Source organism: Pteropus medius, unplaced genomic scaffold (genome assembly GCF_902729225.1).
Source record: "Pteropus medius unplaced genomic scaffold, Ma_sr-lr_union100, whole genome shotgun sequence".
Taxonomy (NCBI): Eukaryota; Metazoa; Chordata; class Mammalia; order Chiroptera; family Pteropodidae; genus Pteropus; species Pteropus medius.
In genome coordinates this window covers 1,460,581-1,477,929 of record NW_024349803.1, presented here as the reverse complement: position 1 = coordinate 1,477,929, position 17,349 = coordinate 1,460,581, and the positions used below count along the sequence as shown (strand labels likewise).

Sequence of the window (17,349 nt, the reverse complement as noted above, 5' to 3'; positions counted from 1 at the left end):
AGCAGTCAGCTGCATGGCCTAAATCCATCCCTGCCCCAACACGTAACACACACACATGCTCAACTTCCTACCTGCCTCAAGACTTAAGCCAGGTAGTAGGTCAGCCCTGGTTCTTGCCCTCAGACACCCCTGGCCAATTGGCTGGATCTTTGAAGGAAACATAAGGAAGAGCACAAGGTCCTGAGATCACATGGAAAATGGTAGCTATTACCCAAAGCCCTTCCATTTCCTTAGTGGCTACTGCAGCTGCAGCTGCTATCTGGGAAAGGAATAAGATCAGCTCGGTGCTACCGCCACCAGCCTGACGATTGGGTACAGTCCTTGATGTCATCTTGACCCATGTGAAAGAATGCCAGCCAGCCATCCCGTCTCCCTGCATCCCTGTGCCTGGCATCTGGCCAGTAAAGGATCAGCAAGCAGTTAGCCCCATGAACCAACAACTTCCTCTGAGGTTTCACACTTCCTGGGGCCCCCGGACCGCCAGTCCTTGCCCCCAGCATGAATGCCGCTGTTCCACACTGAAATCTCCTCACCGTGTCTCCACTGCAGTTGTGTTTGGACAGTTCGCCTTCTTCCACACAGCCCTCAACGACGTCGTGGAGGTGCACGATGGTCACAGCCAGCACTCCCGTCTCCTCAGCTCCCTGTCCGGCACCCACACAGGTACCCAGGGCTCGGCCAGCACTGGGGATGGTCGGGGGCTGGGGTATCCCAGGCCAGCTAAAAAGAAAGAGCCCTATAAGCATGGCTGCAGGTGGACCACCACAGCTTTGTGTTTGTCATGTGCCGGTGCTGTCTCTGCCACAACAGTCAGCTCCTGATCGCCATACCTAGAAGAGGGCTTCAGAAACTGCTCTCGCCCCAAGCTGTGTCTACACCATCCCTAAGGGGTGTAGCATTCCCTGTTGTTTTATATTTAGCCCCAACATGTTTTTCTAGTTATAAACATATTGTATTTTCTTTGTGGAACACTTAGAGGCAAGAAAAAACTAATTATAGAGAGAATTAAAATAAAAACCACCCAGAAAGAACTACTGAAAAGATGGGGCGTATTTCCTTTCCGTCTCTATATCTTACTTAGGCTTAATCTTTTACATATTTTATTGAACAAAGCAATATACATATTTTTACTGAAATATTCATTGTAAGCGTTTCTATGTCATTATTTTATTCTATAATAGGATTTTTAAATGCTGCATAATAGTCTATCATATAGTTATTTAAAATTTATGTAATGAATTCTCTATTGTTGAACATTTAGATTTTTCTAATTTTTCATTCTTATGAATAGTAATTCAGGGTATTATACATGTCATTATACACGTCTCTATTACCTTAGAATATCTGGAAGGAGAATTGCCAGTTAAAGGATGAGATCCTTAATTCTTTTTATATAGATTGTCTAATATGCCTCTAGAAAGTTCTTGCCATTTTATTCACTAACAATGCATAAGAAAGAATGTTTTATCCTCGCAAAAATTAGATAATTAAAAAAACAAAAGCGTTATCAGTGTGAAAACTGAAAATGGTATCTCATATTTTAATTTGCCCTTCTTTATTACTAGTCAGGTTAAACTTTTTCTAATGTAATTATTGGCCCATGCATTTTTTTATTTGTGAATCTACTTGTGAATTAGTGTTGGTTTTTCTATTAGCATTTATTTTCTTATTTATTTAGTAGAGCTTTATATTATAAGCTATATATATTATATGCTATAAAAATCTCTTCTCTTTATTATAAGCTATAAAAAGGCTTCCCCTGTAGTTTGTCATTTGCCACTTAATTTTCTTCAGGGTTTGTTTTAATGTCAAAAAATTTAAATTCCCCATGATATCAAATCTATCAAGGTTTTCTCTAATAGTTTTCTCCTTTACTTTTATGTTCATGAAATAAATATTCCTGTGTTTTCTTTTACTTCTTTTTAGTTTCAATGCTTTAATAGCTTTGGAATTTATTTTGATTTATTATTTGATATAGGCAATACAACCATATCCTTTCAAATTTAATCAGCTGTCCTAACAGAATTTTCAAAATGTCAGATTTACATATTTTAAATTTTTATGAAATTAAGGGTATGTTTCTAGACTTTTTATTCATTTTCTCTAAGTGTCTGTTTATTCTTATATTAGTATCAAAAAACTTTAATTATTGTAACATAATAATGTTTAATATTATAATAACTTTAAACATGCAGTAAGGTAGGTCCTCATAGACATTGTTTTGAAATTTTTGTGGGCTTTTCTTGCTTACTTTTGCCTCCAAATAAATTTTACAAATATGTTGCCAAGTTAAAAAAAATTTGCATTGGAATTTTCATTGAAATCTATTAAACCGATAAGTTAACTAGGGAAGAAGTCACATCTTTATAATAACTCTTCTCCCCATTCAGGAACATGGTGTGTCTCTCCATTTATTTATCATTTATGACCTTTGAGAAGGTGCTATAATTTTCATTTAAACAGTATGCATGCTTTGTTAACTTTATTCCTAGATATTTCATGGCAATTTTTGTTATTGTTTTTTTGCAGCTGTAAGTGGATCTCCCTGTGTTATATTTTCTAACTGGTCTTTGTCAGTATATTAGAAGACTGATATTTTTAGGATATTCTTTTTGTAAAGTCACTGAACCCTTCATCATAACGCCAACACTGCCAGCTGATTCTCCAGTGTCCTTTAGGCAAAAAACAATATCATCTGCAGATAAATTTGTCTCATTAATTTATCTCTTCCTTTTCAGTGGTTTTTCTGTTATTTTCTTCCACAGTTATTGGTTTGTTTGGGTATATTACTTTACGATCAATGCTGATGATTTATATTTTAGTAAAAATTCCATTTTGTAATTATTTTAGCAATGCAGCTTATATAATATACTACTATGATATTTAATCTCCTCTCTATTAGTGTTTCGATTCCTTGCCTTTAAAATGCTGAATGCTATATTTGTAGTTCTCCTTTTTTCTCAGCTGGACCAGAGGTTTTGAGTTGTTTTTTTGTTTGTTTTATTTTTATTGTTTCTACTTATCAGTTCTTCTTTTGGGTTTGTTATTATTTTCTAATTAATTAACCTCTGCCTTTATTTCATAATGTCTCTCCCCCTTTTTTTCTTCAGATTATTTTGTTCTTGATGTTCTATCACCTTGAGCTGAGAGCTTTGCCCATTATCTTTTCTATGTAGCAAAGGGCATATTTATGGTGACATATTCACCTCTAAGCATAATTTTGGCTTCAAGTCATAAATTTTGATATGTATTATTTTCATCATTATTACCCTCTAAATAATCTATGATCAAGTTTTACTCTTTTTTCCCAAGAGTTGTGTAAGAATGGTTCTTCGTTCTCCCTAGGAACCTAGATTTTGTTCCTGTTACATTTGCATTAATTTCTATCATTATTGCCATGTAGCCTGTACCATTCTACTTTGGGGATTCAATGAGGTCCTCTCTGTAGCCAAGAATTTATATTTTTTAATGTATCTGAGAAGAATGTGGATTCTCTGTAGGGTCGAGAAGCCATGTAGAGAGAAAGGGCAAGCTCAGGCCCTACATTCCTCACTGCCTGGATTCTAACCGAAGCCCTGCCACTTGTTTGCTGGGTGCCTGCGGGCACAACATTTGACTACTTGGAGCTTCAGTTTCCTCATCTATAAAATGCAGAGAGTAAAAGTTCTACCTCCTAGAGTTATTGTTGGGAGTGTAAATTGGGATCTCTTGGGGTGGGATGCTTTTTCAAAATTTCTTGATAGACGGATAGGTAGATATAGAGATAGATGATAGGTAGATGATGATGATGATGATGATGATGATGATGAAGATAGATAAATTAGATAGATAGATGTATAAGCAAGTATAGATATAAATATAGAAGTATAAGTGTAGGTACAGATAGAAATAGACAGGTATACACTTAGGACCTATAGATGAAAATATAGATATAGATATAGGTGCAGATACAAATGTATAAGACCAATAGAAAATAAAAAGAAATATAGAGACAGACAGACAGACAGAGACAGAGAGACAGAGAGACAAACCTTTGGTTGCCTGATGTATCTTTCCTCATTTTCTCTGAGAGTCTTTTTCTTTCAAGAGGAAGTTTACTTACTTATTTTACAACTGACAAATCTGCTCTGCTATCTGTCATCTTGTTTTGTTCTTTCTGGGTTTTTGTTTGTTTTGCTTTGATTTCACCTCCTTGCTTTTCTATTCATACCTGACCCATCTCTAATTTCCAAGGTTTTTTTATATATTTGGAATTTTGTAATAATGTCATTAGTAATTATTTTTAAATTAGGACTTCTTCCCCCCAAGAACATGTTTTTACGTTTGCATTAAGTTTTGTTACCTATTCACAATAATTACTTAGATTTAACTATATTTTGCAGGTCGTCTTTATCCCTGATAGCTTTTTATTTCCCTTTCATTCATTTCTTTAATAAGGCTCATAACTGCAGTACTTCCTGTCACCTTGCATGTATGAGAATGCATCTCCTTTGACGTATCGTATAAATGACAACTTGATTGTAAATCAAATTATGGGTCACAAACTTTTTCTTTCAAAACTGCAGCAGCTTTTCCACCCCATTCCAACAGCTAATATTACAGATGAGTTAGAGAGTTCAATATGATTCCTTATCTTGTAGGTAACCTATGGTTTTCTTTCTAAATGCCTTTATATTTTTCTTAATTTTTAAAATTGGAAAGCCCACTAGGATGTGTTGTAGTGGAAATCTTTTTTTATTAATTAGATATGGCACTTTACAAACAATTTCAGTCTGAACCTCACATCTTTCTTAAGTTTAGAAAAAGTTATATTCTTCCTTAAATTATTTTTTCTCCTTCAGTTTTTCTTCTCTCTCTCTCTAGAATTTTTGATATATGCATATTGGATTTTTTTAAAATCTATCTTCCATGTCACTCGTCATTTCTCTCATTATTTTAATCTCTTTATCTTTTTTCTGTGCATTCTGGAAGAATTTCCCAAATTTAATCTCCATGTTGCTGTTTTATTTCTGCAGAATCCAGCTGTTCAGTATTGATATTTCTCATTTCTTTGACGCCTTCATTAATCTCAGATTTTTTCTTTGGCATGTCTTCCTCCTCTGATCTCACAGGTGCAATGCTAGATTTAATCTTGTGACAATCATGACAGACAATCTTTCGAGATTTCGCCCGCTCTTTGTGGTAGTTCATATAAAATTTTTGCTTTGATTTCTCAGAGTGGTTTTCTCCTTTAAAAATTTAGAATCTTCTTATGTCCAATAATTTTACTATGCACTTAGCCATGGACAGGGAAATCTTCATATGTCCAGGACAGGAATTCAAAAAAGGATTCTGCAAGATATTATGGGGGTCTTGATCCATGTGTCAGGCTAGATGATGGGATGAGGAAAAAAATGAGTTTTGTTCTGCTCACATCCATTGAATAGAGGAGGTAAAGATAGTGATGATAATGAGGAGAAGCTTTGTCTTCATGAGTTTCTTTTTACTTTAGCAGCCAAGAGTTAGCTGGGGCGATGACTCCTAGCTAGGCTCAGCCGTCTAGGTCACATGTAAATCTAAGTGTGTTGTGCAAATAGCTGTCCACTCCCCATAGCCAATAGCATCATATGAGCTTCCTGGAAGCACTGGTGGGCCTCAATATGACTCTCAAAGGCTCCTTAGCTGATTCCAACTCCCGCTGTCACTGCAGTAGAGATGTCGCCTGGCTTTCTGGAACCCCTACTTCCCTTCTGATGGTGGCACTAGCAGCCATTCTCAGGTGTCCCTAAGGCTTCAAAGGAGAATCGTGCAGACTGGCCACACCACTGCATGCCACCTCATATTCCCTCAGCTTCCACTGGAAGGTGATGATGAGCAGGACTACACTTCACAGCTGCAGGTCCAGTTCGTGCTGCCTTTACTCTTGTCCATCTATACCACATCAAGCAGAAGATACATGTTCTGATATAAAGGCTATCAGGCTCCCCAAGCTTTCTGTGCCTATTGGGTTTTCACCAAATTGTGTGTTATGGGCAGTCCCAGCTTTCCCTTGGTTCTCCCAGTGTAATAATTAATAGCGTGCCCTTTTACTCTCAAAAGTACCCTGGTACGAGCAATAAGTTATATGATCGCTCTGGTTACTGATCATTTCACTGATAATCTGGGAAAGGCCAGTTACTCTCAAAAGATCACAGCACACTCCTTCCCAGAAGTTAGTGCCATTTTTCTTCTATCAGACTGATGACCATTTTCTTAGCAAACCACCAGTCAGGTTGGTAATGGCCGTTTTCTCCATCCCTGTGAGTCACCACATCTTTAGAAGCTTTGTCTTCTTGAGGCAGGTCATTTAATCATTCTGGACCTCTCTTTCTTGATCTATGAACTGGGGGTACTGAACTCTTGTCATGCCAACCTCCCATTACCCATGAATCAAAATAAGACCATGGATGTGAAAGCCTTCTGCAAACTTTAAACTGAAAAGTACAATAAAAACGTGAGGTTTCATTTTAGGAAAACCAGGGGTGTGGAAGGAATTGCTATGAAGGGTGTGGGTAGCCCCTCCTTCTTGGCCAGGATTTGATCTGCTGGGCCTGACTGCTGGACTCACTGTCTCCCTTTCTTCCTTGTCTCTTATCTCGGCAGGAGAATCGTTGCCCTTGGCCACCTCCAATCAAGTTCTCATTAAGTTCAGTGCCAAAGGCCAGGCGCCAGCCAAAGGCTTCCACTTTGTCTACCAAGGTATGTAGGACGTGGACTTGGGTGGGGCGAAAGCAGTCTCAGTTCTTCCGTGACTCAATGACCGAAAGAACAGCAACCTTTGCCACCTAGTCTAAGCCTTATTCTTAGGGTCTTTAGGGCAGTTATTAGTTTGTGGGGCAGTTCCTTGAAGTTAGTTGAATCTTATACATTCATTTACTCAACACACAATTCTTGGGCCAAACTCCATGTTCAAATGAGGGGGGAAATCAGACATGGGAAGCTAATCTAACCCCCTCTAACACACACACACACACACACACACACACACACACACACACACACACACACACATTGTCTGTTGGCATCCCCAGTGGCATTGGGGGTAGCCTAGACTCTCTCCCATGGAGCTTGCTTTGTCTCAGGCTCAGCAAAAACATAGCTTGGGAATGAGGAGAACATGGATTTGAATCCCAGCTCTGCCACTTTCTAACTGAGCACCAGTTACCCCGACTCTCATCACCCCAGTTTGCTCACCTATAAAATAAGTAATGATATTACTTCATTGATAGGATTAAAAGAGAGTTCACAAAATAGGTAGCACCAAGCAGATCATCAATGTTCATTTCTTCCTTACTGGTCCTAAGAGGCAGAGTCTCGGAGCATCCTGTCTTTCACCTGCAGGTCCCAACGTTTCCTTGCCCAGGAGAATGTCCATTTTGCTAGGGCCCATTCTAAGTGTGGTCCTATTCATTCAACTACCCAGGATGAGTTGTGTTTCCCTGTACAGGGTAATCCTGCCACAGAGGACGCCATGTCTGAGACCTGGATTAAAGGGTCCTATTTAACGTTGTAGGTAGAGGGAGAGGAGGTTTAGGTGATGGAGAGTAGTGCCCTGGGCAGGGTCTTAAGGCACGTGGGAGAAGAGGCCAAAAACAGGGTGAAGGCACTGAAGTGGAAGAGGAAGGACCATTCTCCCTGTTAGGGGACGTGGGACCCTGACAGGTGAGGGGCTTTATTAGGAAGGCAAAGAACACAGCTGGGCCTGAATTCTGAGCCCAGGGGCTCACGCTGCCACCCAGGGTTTCCGGAGGCTGCAACATTGTGTGTCCAGCTCTATTTCAGTACAACAGGCACTACCTAGAAAGACCCCTACCTTTGCCTTAAAGGAAAGTGCCCAGAACCTCTCAGGGTCCCATCCAGACCATCTCAGTTCCATTCTGTGTGTGTCCATCCCTGGGCCAGTTTCTAGAGGGGAGAGGCCTGCCCCTTAGCACCCTTGTCCCCTGCAGCGGTGCCTCGAACCAGCGCCACGCAGTGCAGCTCCGTGCCGGAACCGCGCTATGGCAAGAGGCTGGGCAGTGACTTCTCTGTGGGAGCCATCGTCCGCTTCGAATGCAACTCCGGCTATGCCCTGCAGGGATCCCCAGAAATTGAGTGCCTCCCTGTTCCCGGGGCCTTGGCCCAGTGGAATGTCTCAGCACCAACATGTGTGGGTGAGTACCTGAACAACCAGCACTTGGGAAGGGGGTGGCCAGCAAACAGTCCTTTCTCCCTGGGGGAGGCTACAAGATCTGGCAGCTGCGGGTTGGATGTGAAGACAGCCAGGAGGAGGAGCTGGGGTTGCTGGGCATTGGGAGGCGAGGTCCACGTGTGAGAGAGGAGTATGGGTCCAGGGGTCCGAGGAGGGGGCAGGGAGAGGAGTCACGGGAGAAGGTGGGACTGAGGCCATACTGGAGAAGCCAGCAGGGGGAGGAGTCACAAGCAGGCTAGTGAGCCCTGAGAAGTCTGTTTGGGAAGGTTCCGTTGGGGGACCCACGAAGACAGGCGGAAAGAGCCTCTAACCGGAGCTGCCTCCTCCCAGTGCCGTGCGGGGGCAACCTCACGGAGCGCAGGGGCACCATCCTGTCCCCTGGCTTCCCTGAGCCCTACCTCAACAGCCTCAACTGCGTGTGGAAGATCATGGTCCCTGAAGGTGCTGGCATCCAGGTAGGCCCAAGGGTCACCTGGGTCGGGCAGGTGGCTGGGAGGAGATGTAGCCCTATCCCTGCCCTTCGGGCCAGGTGTGGAGAAGAGCCCCACAGACAAGAAAACACAACAGCCTGTGGCCCTGAGCTTCAGGAGGCACCGGGAGAGAGGTAACTCAGGGAGGAGGAGGGGTGCGCCCTGCTCAGGCCATCGGGGAAGGCCATAAGGAGGAAGTGGGCCTAGAGCTGGAATACAAAGAATGGGGAGGATTCATAGGAGATGTTTTTCAAATGGCTCGTAGGGTTTTTTTCTTAAGACTGTAGGGGACAAAAGAGGGGACATTGCAGGTAAGGGGAAGGAGCAAACTGACAAGCACAGATGAAGCATGGAGAAAGCACACACCTAGGGTGTCGTACCTGCAACCTGAATCATAGGGACAGAATTAGGGCCATAACAGATGCCCAGTGCTCAGAGCCAAGTGTAGGAGGCCCCAGAACTGGTGTGGTGGCATGGAAGAGGCCAACAGAGGGGCAGCAAGCAGCGACTTGAGGTGAACGGGTCCAGCCTGCAGTGGGTTACTGCGGACTGTCTGATGCAGTCCAGACAGGAAAATGGAGAAATCCGAGAAATATTTGAGAGACACACAGAAAGCCGATCAGACGGAAGTATTCCCACTTCCTGGAATTTCCTTTCCCCGTTCACAGCCTTATAATCATTCATTATTTCACTTCCATCTCCCCCGTGGACAGTTCCTCAGGAGTAGAGATTGCATCTCACTCTTATTGGAAGGATCTAACACAGCGTCAGGCCTAGAGTAGTTGCTCAATAATTGAATTAATTACATGAAAGAGGGAGGGAGGGGCGCAGGCTGTCGAACCAACAATTCCTTCCCTCTGCTTTCCCAGATTCAAGTCATCAGTTTCGTCACAGAGCAGAACTGGGACTCCCTGGAAGTGTTTGACGGCGCAGACAACACTGTGACCATGCTGGGAAGTTTCTCAGGTGAGGTGGAGCTTCCAAGGGCCTCAACTTGGAGGGCGGTAGGTGACTTTATCATGAGGAGGAGCAACATTCGTATTGAGATATAATTCACATACCTATAAAATTCACCATTTTAAGGCATAAAATCCAGTGGATTTTAGTATATTCACAAAGTTCTACAACCATCACTGCTGTCTAATCCCAGAACATTTTCATCACCCCAAAAAGAAGCCAGGTACCCATCTGCACCCATTCCCCATCGCCCCCCACTCCGTCTCCTGGCAACCACTAACCTACTTTCCTTCTCTGTGGATTCGCTTGTTCCGGACTTTTCATAGAAATGGAATCCTACAATCTGTGCCCTTTTGTGTCTGTCTTCTTTCACTCGACAGATTGTTTTCAAGTGTCATTAATTGTAACGTATATTAGTACTTTATCGGATAGATAGACCCCATTTGTTTATTCACTCATTAGTCGGTGAACATTTGGATGTTTCCACTTTTTGTCTAATTATAAATAATGCCGCTATGAATATTCACATGCAAGTTTCTATGGGGACATGTGTTTTCAATTCTCTTGGGTATATACCTAGGAGTGGAATTCCTGGGCATATGGTAACTCTATATTTACCTTTTCTGAGGAACTGACAAACTTTTTTCCAAAATGACTACACCATTTTCCCTTCTGGTGGTGGACTTCTGACTGAGTGTGGTGTATGTTTTTGCCTAATGACCAGGTCAATTATTTGGATCTTCCAGGCCCCAGAACCCATTTTGCCAAGATATAAAAAGGAGTCACATGCCCCATATAAAAAGTCTACATTGCCTAGATTGCCCAGATAATGACACACATCAGAGTTATATTGAGGATGGCCAAAAGGGAGCAAACTCGTAGGCCACCTGAGGAACCCTACTCCTGGCATGAGGCTCTGCCACTGTCCATTTTGCAGGAAGTTGTTTGAGGTCTTCCCCGCCCCCCTCCCTTGGACATGAGAGACCCAGCACTCTGAGGGGTGCTAATTTGTCATTTAGCAAGCGTGACAATTGGGAACATTTGGGGGCTTTGGGAGGAGAACGCCAGCAGGCAGCAAAAGCAAGTGGAAGAGGGAGGAGCTCGAGAGCAGGAGAGGCTAAGCCTGAATGTCCCCTGTCTCTTGCCCTAGGAACAACCGTGCCCGCCCTTCTGAACAGCACCTCCAACCAGCTCTACCTTCATTTCTACTCAGATATCAGCGTGTCGGCAGCTGGCTTCCACTTGGAGTACAAAAGTGAGAATCCAGAGTCTCAGCTGTGTATAGGGTTCAGGGTGGGAACTGACAGGTACTGAGTACCCACAAGGAGTAGGGGTCATACTAGGACTGTATTTTCTCCATCCCACTGGAGCCTTATCACAGACCTAGATGAGGACACTAAAGCTCAGAGAAGGTCCGAAACCTCCTCAAGGCTACACAGCCAGTAAATGGTGGAGATGGGATTCTCACCCAGATGTCAGTTACTCAGAAATCTTCATGCTTTCTCTGTGTCCACACCAGGAATGGGAAAGGGGCTTGCCCATTGGCTTACGCTCAGCATATAATTTGAGATATAAGAACATAGAGGTGTTCTCCAATCTTCAAAACTAGCCTCCCCGACCCCTGGTTCCGTGACACAATTATCTTTGGAAATGTGGGAAGGCATGATTTGCTTGACCATCTGTGACAGCATGGGCCTGTGCAGATGGAAGCCTCACTTGGTAATAGAAACTTAATAGGGTCAGCATTGGATGTTATGCAGATGCCCAGCTGGTCTCCAAAACGAATGAGCCTTATCCAGGTGAATGGGAGAGGATTAGCCAGATACCAGGATGCTCGTGGCCTGAAAGAACTGAAGAGTCTACCTAGTAGGAGAGACCTGGAACAGCTTGAAGCCGATACTCTGAAGGGTAGAGAATAGGACAGGGACCTCTGAGGCCTTCCCCTGTAGACCTCGAAGGCTCTACTCAGCGGGTGGAGTGAGGCATCCCGGGTCTCTTGAGAAATTCACATGTTTTCTTTTACTCTCTTTTCTCTGTTCTTCCCAGTTTTGTGTCCTTCTCCAATATTTTAATTCAAGTCCGTAAATATTTCTTAGAGTCTTCTCTTTATTTTCTTCTTCCAAAGATATACTTCCTTCTTAAATCTCTTTGTCATTCTACTGCCTCATTCCCAGGAAAAATTCACCTCTTCTCTTTGTTTTAGAGAACTGGTAGTTTTCTAATACCTGATATTTATCATGCACTGTCCTTTTATGATGGGGAAAACAGAGGTCTTCATTAGTATTTGGGGACTGAAATTCCAAGGAGCCAAGACCCAGTAGTTATATTTTTGTTTTGTGGACAATCTACGAAGAGGTGCAGAAGGGGAGAATTAATTGCTATTGTAGAGGCAAATGGTTTTGAAGGGTACTGAAAAGTCATATCTACTGCTATGACTCATACTTAATGTTTATTTAATTGAAATGGAAATGGAACAATATGCTTTCAAAAGTAATAAATTGCATATGATAAAAAAATAATTCTTCCTTTGTTGCAAGCATAGCTTAAATAAAACCAAGCTGTGCAATGAAAGAGAAATTGGAATGATTTTCTCAGTATCCCTCTTTCCTTCTCTCTCTGGGCTCACTTTTCTCCCCATTCCATTTTTTCTCCCACCATACTCTTTTGCTCTGGCTTTCTCTCTACCTCTCCTCCGTTTGTCCATCACTGACTTTCCAGTAAGTAGGTCTCAGGTTACTAAGTTATGATCACCCCACTAAATACTGAGTTATATTCTGCTTGGTGTACAGTGAGGAGTGGGGAGAAATAAACAATATGACAGCCAAGATGAAATACTTCAAATTCAGTTTAATGATTGTTTTAATTCTGTCTTTAAGGTCTTTTGTTCCAGCTGCTCAGATCTGTGGACATAGGCCCAAACAGCCTTCATTCCCAAGCCTCACATTCGCTTCTTAAAAGCACATGTAGAACAGGAGTTGTCTGAGAAGAGCATGAGGGAACTTTCTAGAGTGATAGTAATGTTGTGTAGTTAGGGGTTTGGGTTATACAGGTGCCTGCATTTGTCAAAACTTAGCCAATGTACACTTAGGATTTGTACGTTTTGTTATATATAAATTTCCCTCCAAAGGGGGGAACAAAACACATATGGTTATCTCATGCACATGTAGAATTTCAGCTCTGAATATGGAATGAAGATTCATCAGCTACTGCACAAGGAGATGGGGCTGGGTATCCTAGGCTGGCCAGTTCTTCCCATTCCTTTTCCACAAGAGCCTGGCTTCCTGCAGGCACTGAGTACACTGGATTCCCCGAGGGATCTGGGATCTACCAGAAGTTATCTAACAGGAGTGCTGATAGATAGGGTGCTCTCTCCCAAACTTTCTGGCCATGCAGGTGCCCAGGGTCAGACCCAACCACAAAGTCTCTTAGCCCAAACAGGTAAAAGAAGAGTGTTTTGAAGGAGGCAGAGAACTCAGTTTACAACTATCACTTTGCCTTGTCGTGATTCTTCCGGCCCTCGTCCATAAGAGGCACACTCCAAGTCCCATCCATCAATAAATACACAGGGACTTATTTCATGCATCTTAAGTGCCCTCGCTTGCAGATGGGCTCTTGCGGGGCAAAAGAGATGTGTAAAGCCCACCAGTCAGGAGATGCTACACTCCTATTTGCTGTAAGAGTCAGCCAGGCAGGGATTCAAAGAGGATGAGAATGATTTCAGGAGGGGAGGCAGAGAGAGCAGGGCTGGGGTCGGACATGAGCTCATGTGGCCCTGGGGGTTTGACCTCTACTTGGGCAGGCCTGGAGTCAAACTGGGTTTGACTTGCATCCCAACTCTGTGGCTTACTACGGGCATGTCTCTGGGCCTCTTAGCCTGCATCTTCACCTGTGAAATGGGATGTTAAGACCTGTTTCAAGGGAATGAGATGATGTGTGTGACATACTCTAGCCTTGCTGATGGGAAGTGCTCAGTGAGTGTTGCTCCAGTGATGATGGTGTGGGCAGACAGAGAGAGGAAGTAGGGAAGGAAGATTAAGATGGATGTCCTAGCAAAGCACTGTGTACAATGCTGGGTATATAAAGAGGAGTAAATGAACACAGATTGAATTTGAAAAGTCAAGAAAGGAGAGTGAAGGAAGACCGCCTGAGATCCCATAGGGTGATCTTGAAAAGGACCAGGCCAAGACCATGACGGTCCTATATATAATGTCAGGATGATAAGGTGAGTCTCCATATAATAGGTGATAGGGACCCACCACTTTGAATGGCTGAGCAAGGAAACTCCGTGATTTACAGAGAAAATTTAAGGACATAAATTGCCCATGAGTGCAGGATGAATGGGGATAGGGAACAAGAGAGAAGCTATTGTGAGTCCAGCGGTGAGTGAGGGCCAGAGCTGGCCATAGGAGGCAAAGTGTGAGGAGCCCCGGCACTGCTTCCAGAAAGAAGCTGCCCCGACCTTGAAAACACAATGGGAGAAAGAAGGCAGTGGATTCATCAGCTACTGCACATCTTAGAGAGTGGGACTCTCTGAGCCCCCAAGCATCGCTGGGATGTCCCTCCGATAACTGCTCTCCTTCCTTCTTGCCCTTCATTCGCCTCTCTCCTAATTTCTTAGCCCTTGGGAAATGTCTTCTTAGGGCAAGGAAAATGGAAAGAAGTTGGGACTCGGAGGCGGGAATAATATGGGAGCTGCTCATACAGAGGGATCTGGGGGCTTAGAGGCAGGGCTGGAGCAGCAACCTAGCTCTGCTGCCCCAAAGGCCTTCTGGGGAGCCCAGGGGGCAGGCAGCAGCCAGAGTTCTCAGATGATACCCGCCTGCCCCCAAGGAGCTTTGGTCTGCGGAACCTCAGTGCCATATAAATATTCTAATTTTTCCTGTGCACTGTGAGGTAAAGGGGTTGGGAAGAGCTAGCCTAGACGCTAGAGCAGAGAAAGCCCAATTTGGAGACACCTTTCTCCCTGCTGCCAACATTGCCCTCAGCCTACAGTTAGTTATATTTACCTGCTGGGCTGGTCCGTTCTCCTTTCCATCTGTCTCTGTCTTGTCTAGCTGTGGGCCTGAGCAGTTGTCCAGAACCTGCCGTGCCGAGTAATGGGGTGAAGACTGGCGAGCGCTACTTGGTGAATGACGTGGTCTCTTTCCAGTGTGAGCCTGGATACGCCCTCCAGGTACCTCCCCTTGACACCCAAGAAACAGGTGTCCCCTGAGATGTGCTTGGCCAGCCTTGCACCAGCAGAGCTACAGTCACCAAAGAGCAGTGACAGTCCCCCAATACCCCTGAGGACCATTTTCTCCGCCTGGAGCTGTTTATGCAAAAGATAAACTTTGCTGACTTTAGTGATTTGGCATAAGCCAGCCTCCAATGTGCTCCTGCAAAGTTTTGATTTGATTAGACTTTAGGAAAATTTAATTTTCCTTTGAAGCCCATGAGGGAATCTAGCAATTAAAAGAAGCTCACAAGGAAGCTTAAGTAATGAGACTTCTATAGTTAATGGCTGTTATAAGCATCCTTCCCAAAAACCTCTCTCCTTCTGCCTCACTCCCCATCCCACAGTGGATTAATGTATCTTGTTGCCTAACACAAAGCCCCTGAACGAGCTCTCCTACATACAATTGTGCCCGTGTGGGCCGCTAGCCCACCCATGTTCCCGATTCCTCCAGGGCCACGCCCACATCTCCTGCATGCCCGGGACCGTGCGGCGCTGGAACTACCCACCTCCGCTCTGTATCGGTAAGAGAGCCCAGACTTTTCCAGTTCATTCAGAATTTACATACCAAGTTTTGCCCATGTGTGCAGTTTTTTTAAGGAAATGAAGTATAAGTTTTCTACCAGGGATTTGCGCTCACTGACATATCGTGTAGTTCAAATCAAAAGACAGTTTGGTATCCTGGGTATGTTCACAGGCAATAGCTTTAGGCTTGATGTTTTCATAAACTCTCACTCGAGGCTTTCATGACTTTTGGAAACCTTCGCCCACCAAATGGAAAATGACAGGAGGAGCCTTGCCTATTTGAAAAGGTGATGATGACCATTCTCATTCCAAGTAATTGGCCAAATGGACCTTCTAGGCACTTCGGGCTTTCCCCTATGACTTTTCATGGGACCGACAGATAAAATCTACTAAGAAGGAAACACCGAGGGTTACGTGTGAAATGAGAACTTAGCTTGGTTTGGTCTCCTACCCTGTGCTAAGCAATGATAAAGAGATCAATGGGTACAAGAAAATATGGGGTCTTCACCCTTAGAAACTTCTAGTCAGGTCGGGGCAGGGGAAAACTAACAATAATTATTGGATGCCTATTATGTGCAAGGCACGGAACCATATGTTTCTTCAGAGGAGGTATCATGATCCTCATTTTTACAAGTAGGAAAACTAAGGCTTTTAGGGTTAAAAAGAAAGTGGTAAGGTCAGGAATGGATACTTAGGTTTCTCTGATGCCTGGGCCACTGTAAAGTACCCCTCAAGGCTGACCTTGAGATAGGGAGCAAGGTGAGTCGAAGGAGTGTCATGGGCTTAATGGCATTTTCCTTCTGTGATCTCACCAGGTACAGGGCCCGCTAGTCTGTTGAGTAGTCAAAAATGTGACTGGTCAGCCCAGGGTGCTTTCCTTCATTACATAATACAGAAGCCTTGCCAAGAAAACCACTCACGTTAACAGCAGCTGCCATTGGATGAGGGTGTACCTTGTGTGCCAGCCCCAGTTCCAAGTGAAGTGCGGTCCTTTCTGTTGTAACCTCATAACGACCCTGTGATATAGGTGCTGTTAGCTCCATTTCACAGTTGGGTGAAACTGAGGTGTGGAGGAGTTTCACACAGGAAGTGTGTCCCTCGTGGTCAATGCTGGAGCTCCTCCTCTTAACCCAGGCACTGCCCTCTTCGGATCTAAACAGAATCTTCTCCCCAGAAAGCATTTGCCTAGACACTGCAAATCCCTGCCCTCTGCTCCTTTCTCTGGGGTTCCATGCATGGCTAACCCCTTTTTGCTCACACAACTTTGTCCTAATAAGATGTGAAAGCAAAGTATTGATGTCAACTGTCCAGGCCATAGTCATGCTGCAGCTCTGCATCCTCTGATGACTCAGAAGTCACCTCCATTGGAGTTTCAGATGCCCAGCCCCTTGTGGCTGGCTCCTCGTGGAATGCTAATCACAGTCACTTTGGCCAAGGGCGTATGTCAAAGTTCTGAGGGCAGGTTCATCTATTGACCACCCAACCCCATGGAGTACAAATTTACAAAGGTCCTGGCATGGTGCCTAGCACAGCGTAGGGAATCAATGCATGCCAGTCCTTTTCCTTGATCCTTTTTCTTCAGTCTTGGAAGAGTTGATTGGACAATGAGGAGAGGGAGATTTAAGGGATAAAGTAAGAAATGGCTGTACTTCTCGTGGAGCAGACTTGCGCTGCGTGACCTCACTAAGAGAACTGACCTGAGAGGGGCATGCTCAAGGTCAAGAGTCCACAACTTGGGTTTGTGGACTATTCGATGGTCCTAGGATGCTGGGCAGTCCTTGCTGAACTTACATACCAAGTTTTGCCCGTGTGTGCAGTTTTTTTAAGGAAATGAAGTATAAGTTTCTTTAGAAGGGGTTTCAAAGGGGTTTATGACTTGGGAAAGGTTAAAAACTGCTGCTCTAACAGAGCATCCAAATGCTGGCATGGCCCTGTACACTCTTTAGTGCTGCCCTAACCCTCTGGTCTCATTGTCA

General features: G+C 44.0%; 1 protein-coding gene across 7 annotated transcripts in view; it reads left to right on the top strand.

Moving 5' to 3' along the window:
• CSMD2 (CUB and Sushi multiple domains 2) overlaps positions 1 to 17,349 on the top strand; it is a 545,384-nt gene that overhangs the window by 443,232 nt on the left and 84,803 nt on the right. For all 7 annotated transcript variants that reach the window (XM_039837029.1, XM_039837028.1, XM_039837026.1 and 4 more), the window contains 8 exons: positions 550 to 663; positions 6,622 to 6,717; positions 7,968 to 8,171; positions 8,540 to 8,664; positions 9,549 to 9,645; positions 10,787 to 10,891; positions 14,691 to 14,809; positions 15,303 to 15,372. In XM_039837029.1, the coding sequence (XP_039692963.1) occupies positions 550 to 663; positions 6,622 to 6,717; positions 7,968 to 8,171; positions 8,540 to 8,664; positions 9,549 to 9,645; positions 10,787 to 10,891; positions 14,691 to 14,809; positions 15,303 to 15,372 (930 nt within the window). The remainder of the gene's footprint in view (positions 1 to 549; positions 664 to 6,621; positions 6,718 to 7,967; positions 8,172 to 8,539; positions 8,665 to 9,548; positions 9,646 to 10,786; positions 10,892 to 14,690; positions 14,810 to 15,302; positions 15,373 to 17,349) is intronic.